Raw genomic sequence first — 15,088 nt, forward strand, 5'->3', positions numbered from 1 at the left:
GGGGGAGGCCTTCAACAAGATGGATTGACACTGTGGCTGCAATGATGGGCTCAAGTATAGCAGAAATAGCACAGGATTGGGCAGTGTTTTGTTCTGCTGTGCATGGGATCGCTGTGAGTCGGAAACGACTGGATGGCACCTAACAACAACAACCTTTGGTACCAAGATACTTTGAACTTCTCGGTGATCAACATTAACACATATCTAACAAGGAGTATTCAACTCCACGGCACATAACAACAACACATCCTCTCCTATATAACATCCAAACCAAAAAACCAAACACACTGCCATTGAATCGGACCTGACTCATTGTGACCCCTCCTTAGGTTTCTGAGGCAGTATCACTATGAAAGTAGATTGCCCAACTTTCCTTCTGATGATTGGCTGGTGGATTTGAACCGCCAGCCTTACAGCGCTGAAAAAATAACTTCTTTAGGGTTTAATACCTTATAGAAATTACTATCTACTTTTTCCATGCTTTAACCTTTGATTTTTCTTTTTCCTCAAATGTGCCAAAGAGAAAATGTAGCTATGTGACAAAACTACAGAACACATTTACATTTTTAAAAATTAAGACCATATAACATTTCAGGGAAAAGTGATATATGGTTTAAGGAGTTTTATTTTTATTATTTTTTTTATATAAATACTTGTTCTCTAACTTGCTTATGTGGGATTCATACCATCTGTTTATTCTAATGTTTTCTATTCATAGACATTTATCTTGTTATAATTATTATTATTAATTGATTCATTGTGTCCATTGTACACACATTGTGTGTTTATCTTTTTCTCTAAGAAATGCTTGTTTAAGGATACTTAGGTCCTTGTTTTCTCCTATTAAATTATTTGTATTATATTATTTAATTGCTTTGGGATTCATATGAACCTGAAAACAGAAATATTTTACCTTTTAATTTCTTATATGAATTTAGATTTTTTTCAGTAGAGTTTTCTTTCTCTCTCTTTTTTTTTTTTTTTTTGGTCAAATGATCACCAAATTTATTCTTTACTTCTGTAACATACTTTCCTCAATTCATTTCTCCAAAAGAGTCAGCATAAGTAACGAGATAAAGTCCTCAACTCTTACCAGCTGTGAGATCACCTACGCCATTTAACCCCATTGCCTCAGTACTCTCATCATTAACCTGTGAGTAATAATTACATCAACATCACGGTTGAAGTTTCAGCATTGAATAAAACAATTAATGTAAAAAGAACACATGATACCTTTCACACAGCTAGTCTTCAGTAAATATTAGCAAGTCTTCCTATTATTTTGCATTTGTTCTGTTTTGAATTCGATGAAGATATATTAAAACTTATTAATATATTGAACTTAAACATTCTATTAAATATTTTATACAACAATAAATATTCAAGGACTCTAGTGGGCTGCTAACCAAAAGGTCAGTGGTTCAACCCCACCAGCTGCTCTTTGGGAGAAAGATGAGGCATTCTGCTTGACGGCCTTGGAAACTCTATAGGTCAGCTCTACTCTGTCCTACAGGGTTGATATGAATCAGATTAGATTTGATGACAGTGGTTTTAAAACTTCAAGGTGCCTAATCAAGGTGATGCTGAATACTCTTACCTCATGAAATTAATACCCAAGCTAGGTTCAGTCAGAAATCTAGGGAAACACAAGCCCTATAGACCTTGTGATGTCATAACAGCCAACCAAACAATGAGAAATGCAAACAAATAGCACATCCATGCCACTACTTATGTGCAAAGATTACGCATGGAGGAAAAGCTAATTAGTTTTCATGCAATGCCAAAGTCCGATGTAAGTGTAATGAAAGCATTCAGATGCCAAGAAATCAACACGTGGCCAAAGATCTCTTTTAAGTTTGCAATTCAAGGCAAACCTCCTTCACTGCCTTCTCTTATGCATTCTCATTAGAGCAAAATAATAAATAAATAAATAAATTTTACTGCACTTCATTTACTGCACTTCATTCTTTTAAAGATATGTGATATTTATCAAATAGCCACTTGAAAGACGACTGCTATTTAGAATATAGTATACAAAGGCTTTTGCATTCAGTATTCTCAGTACTTAAGCAATTACTAATCTTGGATACAATTATCTATCATAGTGATCAGTATCCCATGTTTTCTTTCACATTCTTGCTTTAAATTCTGTCTCTGTCCCTCTCTATATATGTATCTTTTGAACAATTTATTCCAGTTTTCCATTCAGAAATCTTTCATTGTGTTAATTGAGAAAAATCATAAACTCTTTTGAGAAGAGTCAAGTCACTTCTTGCTAGGAAAAATAGGGATCAGGCTTGAATGTTGTGCTATCCATAGACATTGGGTAAGATTTAGATGGGAGCAATGTATATGTGAGCATGTGTGTGTGTGTGTGTGTGTGTGTGTGTAGATGTCAAATATTTTCTGGAGGTGTAATTTTTTTTCATATTGGAGAGGCATGAGTAAAATATAGAGAAGCATGAAGCAATTAATGAGAATAGTGAGCTACAAATTTTAGTGGAAGCAAAAAAGAAAAGTTGTTTATGCTCTTTGTAGTGGAAGACTTTAAATCCTAGGCTAAAGAAATTCATTTATTTTATAGTCAATAATAAACAGCTGGAGATAGATGAGCAGGACAGTAATACAGAAATGTATAGAATGGAGGAGATGTGAGCTTGAAAATAATTTTCTCTGAATTCCTCATTTTATTGATGGGGATGCTAAAGCCTACAGAAGTAAAAAGCAAGTAGCTCAATGTCCCACTCAACTGCTTGTGTCTGATATTAGGTTTATTATGAGTCCGTAGGCTTTAAGTAACTTATTTGGTATTCTGTTCAGATATTTTTAAAGAACTCAACTGTAAATGTGTGAGGAGGCTTTAATTTTGAATGGTCTTCAAATAGAAACATAAATTTTAACTTTCCATCTTACTGTGAGGCTTTGTGCCAGACTGAAAGACTGATTCATTGCCATTCTTCTAGATTTTCCTCCTGCATTTGGAGCACATTATAATAGAAAGAAGCTGCTTTCAGACTTCTGGTGCCACAACATTTAAGGGAGGGGAAAAAAAAAAAAATCAACAATGCGCTTGTACCTCTTTCCAAAACTGGATCATGGCTGCTTATTCTTCATCCTTATTACAAAAATTTAAACAAATACAATGTCATCAGCTCAAGATTGTAAAAAAATTATTGTGGAGAGAAACATACTCTAGATGTCAAACTGGTGAGAAGATCCAAATTTTATAGATGAAAATGAAAACTGAGTCTTTACAGTGGCTACCAAACAACAAAATTAAAGAAGATACCTTATTTCTATAATCAAACGTTTTTGTGGATGCTTCGTTTGTAGTCTGTTCTCTCAATCTACAAACTTGTCCTTCACGTGCATCTCTTTGAAAGAATGAAGGAGACAAGTGAAAAATATTAAAGCAGAAGACATAGTAGAGGTAAAACACAGAAAGTTTATTGGTTTAATTTTTTTTCTTAATTATTTGAAAGACTCTCAATGTATTATTACACAATTAATATACTTAAATCTAAAAAACAAAAACACAGAAACAAAAACAAAAACCTACCAATTAACAATTTAAGGAAACAAACAAACAAAAAGAAACAAAACTCTGAAATCATTGGGTCCATGATTTAACTGGTATTAATTGCATGTAGCTTCATATCATATAATTTCTAAAATTTTAAAATATTTTATCAGTGAAATTAATGAATTTAAGTATGACATCTTAAATGAAGTATCTAGCACACTGTAAATTTCAATAGCCAAATTACGATTATTGCGATATCTAAAACATAGCTAATTGTCTCTGTACTTAGATATTCTGCAATCTGCTTCTGAGGAAAATGTTTAAGTAATTACCCCGTTCTAGCCGCAAAACTACAGAAAGAATAGAAACGGTCATTGGCGCTGAGGGATATGGGTGTTTAAGAAACTAGCCACGGTCCAAAAGAGCCTGCTAAAGGGCGGCTATGTGACGACAAGGTTGTTGGTGCCACAAGCCGGTGATGGAAAAAAGGCAATGTGCCAAACCAAGGGACTTGCGTCTTTAAGTGCTGCCAGCAGAGCCAGGGCTGTTTTCCCTTCCGCCTCCCGGGAATCCCGGTCCTCACAGGCGTCGTCAGGAGGATTCTTTGCCCTAATTATCCGGAGAGGAAGACGCGCTTTTCCCGGAGACCGCTAGGCAACACTCACCACGGCAGCCTCCAGATTACTTCCCTCCGTGGGTGTGTGACTTCGTCTAAGCAACTCACACTTACAGTAGATTCTCAGTGACGAGGCTGCGAGCAGCAGAGGGCGGTGAAGCTGGGAAGAGGAGGAGGGAAGGAGCGGTGGGAGGTGCAGAGCCGGGAGGCTGGGGAGACGACGGAGCTCCAGACACAGCAGGAGCGCGCAGTGGCGGTGCAGTTCCACCTCGCCATCCGAGCACACACCGCCTCCTCCTCCTTCTGCAGGAACAGCAGAAGCTTTGGGGCCCCGAGCCCGGCTCCACGCTCCAGCCTGCTCGCCGCCGTCAGTATCTCCCCCTCGTCAGCACTCAGCCGGCAGCTTTTTCCTTCTGCCAACAGCTTTGAACTCTCCGGATCTTTTTCTCTACTCGCCTCTCCTTTCCCCACGCCTTGTTTCTCAGCTCTTCTCCCTTTATCCTTAGCTACCTTCTTCATTTCTCCTCTTCTTATTGGGGATTTCGTCTTGACTTCAGATGACTTGTCTTCCTTACCCTTGTCCATTTCAGTCCTGAAGACTAAAAAGGAACCCTTTACCTTTTCTTTCCAGTGGCATTTTTAAAACTTCAGTCCTTAAAAAAAAAAAAAAAAAAAGAAAGAAAGAAAGAAAGAAAGAAAAAGTCTTAAGCAAAAGAACAAAAACGGAACGCAGGACCTTCTCGACACGCGTGAGCCCCTTTTAGAACTGTACGAAAGACCGTAACTAGCATTTTATTAAGCCTCACTAGAGGGAAGCGCAAGAGGAGCCAGGAGCAAACTTCAGGTATCTCAGAGGATCCGTGGTTCCCGCATTTGGAGGAGTCAGTAGGCAAAGGACCTACAAGAGACAAGGAGGAACCCCGGGTTTCCCTCGCCCTCTCCCGGAGGCCGGAACCGTGCACTGAGCCTCGCGGGACAGCGGCAGAGGAGGCGAGGAGAAGATGCGGGGCTCGGGGCCCCGGGGTGCGGAGCGCCGGCGGCGCCGAGGTGGCTGTGGCGGCGGCGGCGACTCCCCCAGCACTCCTGCGTCTCTGGCCGGCTGCTACTCTGCACCTCGCAGGGCCCCCCTCTGGACGTGCCTTCTCCTGTGTGCAGCCCTCCGGACCCTCCTGGCCAGCCCCAGCAACGAAGGTAGAGTGGTGGGGGTAGGGACCGAGGCGACCTGGGGCCGAAAGGCGAGGCGGGGCCTGGCAGTAAGGGTCTCAGCGCTCTGGACACTGCTGCTGGGGACTTAATCTTGCTCCTCGTCTTGAATTTGCTTTTGTATTTCGCGTTCGCCGGCCTTTTTTTCGCTGGCTTTCTGCTGTCTCTGGTTGCATTGTTTGACATTAGCTGCGGGAGTGCTGGAGAGGGAAACTGCGCGTGGACAGAGACTGGTGGGGGACTGGAAGTTGGAAGCCCCGGGGAGAGAGGGAACCGAGACCTGTACCGGGAGGCTAGGTGCGGCCAGGTCTCAACTGAAGCTCGCGGGGCAGTCACATTTAGGCTTGAAAGAGTAGAAGCTGTTTGGAGTGCAGCGACAAGGATAGAGGGAGAGTAAGGGCTTTTAGAAACCGTTATTTGAGACCAGTGCTGGGAAACATTGTGCGGTGGCTATGTTTTTATTTTTGGGGAAAGTGCTCTCTGAGAGTTGTTCTTTGCAGCATCACCAGCTGCTATTCTGGGGTGGGTGGCTTGAGCTTTTATTTCTCTTGGGAGGTGGATGGCGAAAGACAAGCTTCGCATACTGTTGATTGCCCTTCTAGTTGGGGGGCTCTTGATCATACCGAGGAAACTGCCCTGAAGAAGGCAGGAAGGTGCGATGTCCAGGATGAGGGAGAGAGTATCATTGCCAGTAAGTTGCCGCTGAAACACACGCGGGGCTGTCTCCTGGGTTTCAGAGAGGAAAAAGCTCAGCTCGGGATCCTGGAGTCCCCGGTTGGCCTCCCCACCCCCAATCCTGCGCTCCGGACCCGGAAGGCTGTCCCCGCCTTCCTCTGGGAGCGCGAGGCTGAGCGCGGGAGCGACACCTGTGCGGAGCTAACTGCTGCTGGAGCGGTGCGTAGCACCTCTGCTTGCGCTCGGCTGGACCGCAACCCTCCGCCTCGAGTCTGCGCTGGCAGAGCTCATTCCTTCCTCACACCCGGACAGCACTCGGGTCTCCGCTCAAGGGCACATTGCTCTGAGGATGGGGGTCAGCATTTTTTATTTAGGTTAGGGCTGAAATTGAGTGGTCAGCTGCATCACAAAAGAGTTGAAAATCTTATCCTCTAGGCTAGAAGGATAGGGTTTCATTTGGCTGCTAAGGATGGGATGAGTGAGAGGCAGAATCTAGTAATATTCCTTCCACTCCTAGAGCAGGGGACGCTGGACCGGAACGATGGAGCACGGGCGGCGGAGTAGTGTCTGTCCCCGTGACTTGCACCGGTTCAATCTCCTCTGTAGGGGTAGGCGCTCAGCTGTTTTCCCAGCGTTGCTAGCTCCCCAGAAACAGTTAAAGATACCCCCACACACACCGCTATGAATTTTCTCTCACTTTATCTCCAAAGTTTATTTTATACACTCTAATTTAAGGAGGATCCATATGTATGCGTGTGTATGCGTGTGTGTGTGTATTCTTCTCCACGCTTAAACCAAGCAATTTCCATTTCCATTCCCAATAACATTGAATGTGTTTAATGAAGTCGTAGTCCTTATATATTAACACCCCTTGTTTGATGCAGTCGTTTAGTGCCAGGAGAATTATAATAGGTTTTGGGGTCTTTTAATCAAATGCTCTTTTTCAGAGAAGAAGCAGGCATCCTGGTTTGGATGTAAAGAAGTTTAGTAATAATAATACTATCATTCATCCTTGAGTGTTTCTGTTATATTTCAAGTTTGTTTTTCGGGATGTGAATGGGAGAGTGCGGCTTATGTAGACATGAAAGGGAATCTCATAGGTGAGTGGATTGGGAGAAGTGAAGTCTTAGGGATGCTGAGACACAGAATAGGAAAAGGACAAGAGTGGAGGAAAAAAAGCCAGAAGGAAATGGAAGGAAGCAAGTCAAGAATACTAATCTGCTAAGATAAGTGTAGCTGAATAATGACAGGTAACCTGTCTGATATTACAAATTTAACACCACAGGTTGTATTGCCTTACCCCAGATAGTCAAACATGTAGCAAAACTTGGGCTAAAGTGAAATGGGATTTGCAGGGTATCTAATCAAAAGTGAGCAATACTTTACCTCCAAGTGCTTGAAGACACAAGAATAAAAATGTACCTGCTGTTTTGGACCCCTATGGTCATATGCCACTATTTTACATAATCATCAATTACATTTTATTAACATCAATAGCTTCACTGCACTCATTTCCTCTGTGTTGTACACAGTTTTCCATCATCAGTATCATCCCAGACCTATGTTTCTGTTCTTCTGAGATTTACCTTATTCTTTTTATTTCTTCATACCAATACTATCATAAATCAAACAGTGAGATTATACTGAGATATTTATCAGCAGTCAAATTGTTTATTTTGAAAGTGAAGTTAGAGTTTTTCAGTTAGTTTCTTAATTTGAGGGGGGTGACTTTGGATGGTCAGGGCAGAGAGATTTGATATAGCCACTGAATTCACTGATACCTGCTTCCCTATACTTTGCTTTCTGCAACCCACAGAATTTCATTGATTTCTCAGACTGGTTGTGTGTGTGTGTACATATCAAAATTATATATTTGTATTATATGTATACATTTTATGTATATTACAAATGTGTAAATATAAATTTTCATGTTAAGTGAGAAAAAAATCTTTTAAGACATATAGAAATAACTTTAATTTTGCATACAAGTATTAGTATTCTAATGATCTTAAAACTATACTTTGTTAGTTATAAATAAGGAAAATTAAACAGAAAAAGCTGAACATATATATAAAAACGTGTTGATACAACATGAGTGTTAGAATGTTTTCGATAACAGACAATAAGAGAAAAACTTTACTCTTTAGCCTGAATTCTAAAGAATTTACAAGAAGAAACATATATATATGAGTTGCCTTTTATGTTATTAGGTGCCGTCGAGTTGACTCAATAGTTGTTTTATTATATTAAGCTTAAATTACCAGAAGAATAAAACTTCAAACTACATTAAATATACAGAAACTTATAAATTAATCCAAAGGTGTATTTACTGGGAAATTTGTCACATACTGTTGAGGTTAGACAACTGTTAGCAAGTATATCAACAAGTGGAAATTTTAACAGATTTAATAAATAACAAATCATAACACTGTTAGGAAATTTAGAGGTGGCTCTGAACTTATTCAGTAACTGGCACTTTTTTTCTGTCTGGAGATATATTTGTAAACAAGCATTACTTGACAAGTGCTTTTTGCAGCAGGGATTCTTGGCCAATTACTGCTGAACAGCTCTGCATTGAAAATGATTCACCCGCAGTGAATCAAGCTTAATTCATTGAAGCTAGTCAGTAATGTCCCAATAAAGTGCTTCTGACAGTTGTCAGTAGTTTGCTTTTGAAAAGTCCGGTTTTTCTTGTCTCTGAATGTTTTGTGTTTGAGAAAGTGGAATAGAGGGTCTCTGGGAAAAAGCATATAAGGGAAAAAAGAAGCTTAACAGTTTTAAAAACAATCATAAAATTGTATATGTGTTTCCACTGGAAAGAGAGAAAAGGAAGAAAGTGTGTTTTAGAGTTTTTGTTTTGGTTTATAATAGAATCAGACCCATAAAACAGATTGAATGACATTATACATTTGTAAAACTAAATACTATGGCTTTGTGGCCTTGTCATCTTGTTATAATTCATTTCGTTTTAGATAAAGCAGGAGGACCCCACAGAAAAGGGGCAGTAAAATCATTCCCTCACCAGGATGCTAGTGAACAAGAAAAGATAGCTATTACTTCTATTGAAATTCTAGATTGTTGGAACTAATGGAGAGCATGAAAATTTTTTACTTATTGCTTAACAAGCTGTCAAAAGAGGACCTTGATTTTGAAATTTTAAGTTTTTTTTTTTTTTTTTTTTTGAGGTACACAGAGACCTTGGGTATCAGGGTAACAGGGAGGATGATTTAATTTTCTCACATAAGAAAATGGAGATTTCTTCTCTGATTGAAATTATTCTTATCGTAATATCATTATCTATAAATACTCCTAATACTTTATTTCCATCTTGTTAGTTGCTCTGGAGTCACAGGACTTTCCTCCTCATCTGTTTTATTTGGACACTCCAAGGAAACCTCTCCAGCATGGGTGTCCCTGTTGATGTTTGAAATACTAGTGGTACAGCTTGCAGCATCACAGCAACGTGCCCCCACAGTATGAAATGTGATAGACGGGGGTAGTTATTTCACTCTAGGTAGAATGTAATGGATAATTGAAAAGGATTTATTTATTTAGAAATATTATTTTTATATTATTAATACAATATATGACCAATTAGTGTATGTGCTATTTTTAACCTTTATAGAAAAAACTGAGGAAATATAGGTATTTATTCACAAACATTACCAAACTATTTAATTAAATATTAGACTACAAAATAATGCTACTGGTGATAAAATGATAGTGTTTTACTTATTTACACTATATTTTTGTTGTTTGATGCTGCAATTTCAATTTCCTTTGTTTAGAGTCCTTTTAAAATGTATTGCTTCAATGGCTAATTACTTTAACTTTCATTTTGAAGAAACCTTTCTACCTTCAGCAGTACAAAATAGAGTATAATGCATATGATTAAATTAACTTAAAATTGTGTTCCTTTCAGGAGGCAAATTTAATGTTTTTATAAAAAAGAAAAAAAAAATATTGCCCATATCTTGAGAAGAAAGTACTGTAAAAAGTATCAATAACTCCTTATATATTATATAGTTTAAATGAGAAGATATATTTAATTACTAATGCATAGCATTAATTCAAGTAGCAAAGGTACCTCATTATTCACTGATTGAGAATTTTTAAAATCTCAAAAGATTTTTATAATGATTTTCTTAAAGCATCAGAATAAACTGAAATTTTAATATGCCACCCTGCTCATTGATTATTAAAATTAATTTTATTTGCCTTTTTTTCTTTGCAGAGTGAATTGTTATTATAAAATCAATATGAAAACTAAAAAAATATGTAAATGATTACCTTAGAGATGCAGAATGATTCTTGCTGTTCTAATATCTCTGATGAGTATATATTTATCTGTGGAGTAAAATAACTCCTAGTGATGTAGTCTACTGGGTTACATATTTAATTACTTTATTAGAATGAATACAAGCAGCTCAGTCAATCAGTTAGGTAGGAGTTCCTTCAAAAGAGTTATGCTACTCTGTTGTATACCTATGCACAGCACACTGAATCAATGTTTGATTGAGATATTAGAAAAAAAAAACTATAATTTCTTTCCCAATCTAATTGGTATACATACATTTTCCCCAATCTAATTGGTATACATACATACATGCATATATATATATATATATATATATATATATATATATATATATATATAAAGTTAAAAGCAAAATGAGTTATAAAGGTCTTATAAACAGAAGTTAAAAGAGCTCCTTCTTTAAATGTTTAGTAATACATATTTTAAAAATAATCAGCAAAATCTGGTTTTCAGTGAAATACAAGAAAATAGATAAATATCTTGGTAGAATTTCTGATCTTTCATAAGGATTTTGGAATCACTATCAATTGGGAAACTGGAATATTTGACATTTACCCATTGTGCAAATTTTAGCAGAATTATTGGTTTAATTTGAATGTGTATTTAAAAATGTGAATGATTTATTTTTAAGTATTTGGTTTGGAACATCCAAACAATTTGGTTGAGTCATTAGGAATCATAACTAGTTTTATATTTATATTTTCCTTTTTAGTTTTTGAATTTCTAGACCTCTGTGTATTCAGTTACGAAATACACTTTAAAATGCTTGAATAAGGCAAAAGTGAATTTCAATGTAAACATTTTACATCCAAAGTTTTGACAAGAGGACTTTTTTGATAATACATTTATTAACAAATGCAAGTTGTGTTTGTAATGAAGAACTTTCCACCAGAACAGTGACATCAGTGGTGCCATAAATTATACTGGGAAATAGCTATTTAAAAATCAAATTATAAATTGATAGTATAGATAGTTTTGAATATTAAATCTTGATTAGTATTTGCATCAATATCAAGATGCTATCAATTACATGTGTATAGGATTTATTTATTCTATTTTTTTCTGATCATAAAATCAAGAAACATTTCTAGTTTAATATTCACAATAACATTACAAAATATTCAATTGCTTGGTTTAAAAGATAATTCTAATAATGGATTTGAAAAGAACAGATGTTTATATTCCCATATAATACTTTTCTTTATCATCTCAAAAACAAAGATATCTTACCCTACATAATGTGTTAGTGTAATTAAAAAAAAAAAAAAAGAAAACACTGTAACGTACATAAAAATTATATTTGTCTGATCATGTGTGTGGTAATTTATGATCTTGCTTTTTTTTTCCCTCCTGAAAGCTCAAATTTTTCTTCTAGGATCTGTAACTAGAATCCCAAGTGTTATAAAATCATAAAATAAATAGTATGATATAGAAAGTACCCATTTAGAGTTTTTTTTTTTTTTTTAACCCTAACCCATTCTCCTCCCCTCCCTACCCCATAATGCTCCCTCTGTGCCCCTCATATTTATGCACTCCTGTTTGTCCTGCATTTCCTCAATTTGAATGTTGGTGCTCTGGTGTCCCATGGTCTATTGCTCTAAGGGATGTATTACCATAGAGTATGTGGGTGTGTCATCCTGGGTTGAGTGGTCTGTGTATACATCTTGTTAACTATTGGACTGAGAGCCATTCCCTGGGGGTGTGTTTTATTCCAGGCAGGCACAGAATGTATTCCAGGGTCATAGTATTGGGGGTCTCACCACATTTCATCTGACCAATAATTCTGGTCATTATTGAGTGACTGTATCCGGGATCTCCAGATTTGATCCTTTCCTGAGTGGGTGGCATTGGTAGCCAGGCCCCATCTAGTTCTTCTGGTCTCAAGGGCCATCGAGTCCCAAGGCTTATTGCTTCCAAATGTCCCCCCCTTTTTTTTTTTGCATTCTTCTTTGCTTCAGATGCTAGGAGAGACTGTTACCTGCATTTTATATGGCTGCTTGAAAGCTTTTAAGACCCCAGTCACTACTCACCAATGTAGGATGTGGAGCAATGTTTTTATTTATTTTGTTGTACCAATTGAGTCTGATGTCCCCCAGTACTATAGTCCTGAGATGGCAGATCTATTGGATCTCTCTCCCATAGTGTCTTGTTATCTGTGAGGGATTACTCTGTGTCTGTCTTGTTTGTGTAAGGACTACAGGTATTTTGTATCACTGGTGTCTGTGCAAGATTAACCGCAGCTGACTCTATCCTTAGTCTAGAGTATACTTTTGTTCACTGACCCCTCTCTGATCATCTCAGGTGTTTGTTTATCTGTAGCCTGGTGTTTCGTGTTAATGGCAATACAGTATTGTGGAAACATTGGTTGGTGTTAGCATCTGTCATCTATCTCTTATGTGCACAATTCGGTGTCCTCCCATTTCATAATATTATCATGGTGGTCATAGATCCTTCCCGTATATCCTTCTCCTACCCATGTCAACATGTAGGCCCCAACTAGCCTGAAATTTTACCTCCCCTTCCCTCACCATCCCAGTAACCTACTAAGTGAGTTCCCTTTCCCTAGCACACTCTTCTCTGTCTTTTTGCAGTAATGGGCTCATACAGTGCATGTCTTTCTGTGATTGAATTATTTCACTCAGCATAATGTCCGCCAGGTTCATCCACTTTGTGAGATGATTCACATATCCTTCATTGTTCTTTATCGTTGCATAGTATTCCGTTGTGTGCAGGTACCATAATTTGGTTATCCACACAGCTGTTGATGGACATTTAGGTTGTTTCCATCTCTTTGCTATGGTGAATTGTGCTGCGATGAACATAGGTGTACTGTTCATGCACTATCTCTCACCCCTTTAGGGTATATTCCTAGTAATGGAATTACTGGGTCAAATGGCACTTCTATTTTCAGTTTTTTAAAGAAATGTCATATCGTTTGCCACAATGGTTGTACATTTTACAATCCCACGAGCAGTGCATGAAAGTTCTAATCTCTCTACAACCTCGCCAGCATTTGTTATTTTATGACCTGTTGAACTTTGCTATTATTGCTGGTGTGAGATACCTTATCATTGTTTTGATTTGCATCTCTCTAATGATTAATGATCGTGAGCCATTTCTCATGTGTCTGTTGGCTGCCTGTATATCTTCTTTGGTGAAGTGTCTGTTCAAGTCTTTTGTCCATTTGTGAATTGGGTTATTTCTTTTTGGTGTTGAGGCATTGAAGTTTTCTATAGATTTTGGAGATAAGTCCTTTATCAGATATGTCATGGGCAAATATTTTCTCCCAATCTGTAGGTTCTCTTTTTTACTCTTTTGATGAAGTCTTTCGATGTGCATAAAAATTTAATTTTTAAATGGTCCCAGTCACCTAGTTTCTCTGCTATCTCCTGCACATTCTGGATTATGCTTGATAGTCTATTTATGCTGTTACAAAATCATGAAATAATAGTATGATTTAGAAAGTACCCCATTTAGAGTTTTTAAAATACTTTGTGACTTTTAGTTTGGTTTTGGTGATTCAGTATGCTGACATTTATTAACCATCATTTAATATTAGCAGTATCTGTTGAAACCATTTTTTATCTTTATCGATTGAAAGAAAATACAATGGGTCATTTCTGCTATTTAAAAATTGCCTGGGAATCCTCTATAATGTGTGTGAGCTTTGCCTTTAGAGTACAATTTACATTGTATTCCAGTTCAAGAAAACTAAGTAGGTTCTATTCATAGTTAAGCTTTATTCTAGATGTCTTTTTCTTGTAGATTGCCCAGGCTTTAGTCACTGCCCAGCTCAGATTTTACTTTACTAACATTATTTAAATTATTTCTTAAACTTTGGGAGAAAAGAGAAAACTCTGTTAATCAAACCTAGGCTTAAGTTATGCTTTTTTTTTTTTTTTTTTTTGTCCTCTACATCTTGCAGTTACTCAGTGTTCAAATCTTTAAATGCTGTGTGTTTATTAAGCATAGCACAATAAATTTCTGGGATGTCTATGTGTATTTGTGTGCCCATGGATTGGTTTTAGGGTGTGTGTAAGTTGTGATGAGACTGGAAGAAAGTTTAGAGAGGGATGTCAGGGTGATATCACCACAAAATAGATATTAAAAAAAGCTTTGGGTGTTATTTTTAGAAATATCGTACCCACACATCTATAGACATAGATCTACAACCCACACACCCAGATTCTAACTTTTGTTTCACTATGACGCTGATGATATGGAGCACAATCTAATGTTTGTTTGTTTTGTCCATTTAGATTGTTTTTGTTGTTCTGTTTCCCTGTAAGGCCTACTGTTTTGTTAATTCATGTCCAACAGTTGTGGCTTTCGACACCCTACAGATTAAATAATTGGGATTTAACAAGTCTTTGATAATTCTTACTTTGTTGTAGTTGCTGAATTATTGTCCAGGCCACCTTCTCCATCCACCACACATATCTTCAGCTCCAAAAAACTAGCTCACAATTCTCTTAAAAAAAAAAATGATTCTGGTATAAAATCAAAGAATTCAAATTTGAAAATTGAAATATTTTGAATATGCTTTTAGAGAAAATATTCCTACTTTGAAACATGTTTGGGCTAAGTATTGGAAGATTTAGAGAAAATACAGTCTGTTCCCATACTCAGATATGGGTAGCTTCTTTCTTCTCTTATACTAATTTCACATCTTGCTTTTATTTGTCACCTTCCCTCTCTCTCTCTCTGTATGTATGAATATATGTATGTATGTGTATATATATATATATATATA

The 15,088-nt window shown here is 37.3% G+C and overlaps 1 protein-coding gene across 1 annotated transcript in view; it reads left to right on the top strand.

The window, feature by feature from the left end:
- Positions 1-5,140: 5,140 nt before the first annotated feature.
- The window catches only part of EPHA5 (EPH receptor A5), a 617,348-nt gene continuing 607,400 nt past the window's right edge, over positions 5,141-15,088 (top strand). Inside the window, exon 1 of the mRNA XM_007953798.2 lies at positions 5,141-5,330. Coding sequence (XP_007951989.1) covers positions 5,141-5,330 — 190 coding nt within the window. The remainder of the gene's footprint in view (positions 5,331-15,088) is intronic.

Source organism: Orycteropus afer, unplaced genomic scaffold, assembly GCF_000298275.1.
Source record: "Orycteropus afer afer isolate SDZICR_OR568_19922 unplaced genomic scaffold, OryAfe1.0 scaffold00414, whole genome shotgun sequence".
Taxonomy (NCBI): domain Eukaryota; kingdom Metazoa; phylum Chordata; class Mammalia; order Tubulidentata; family Orycteropodidae; genus Orycteropus; species Orycteropus afer.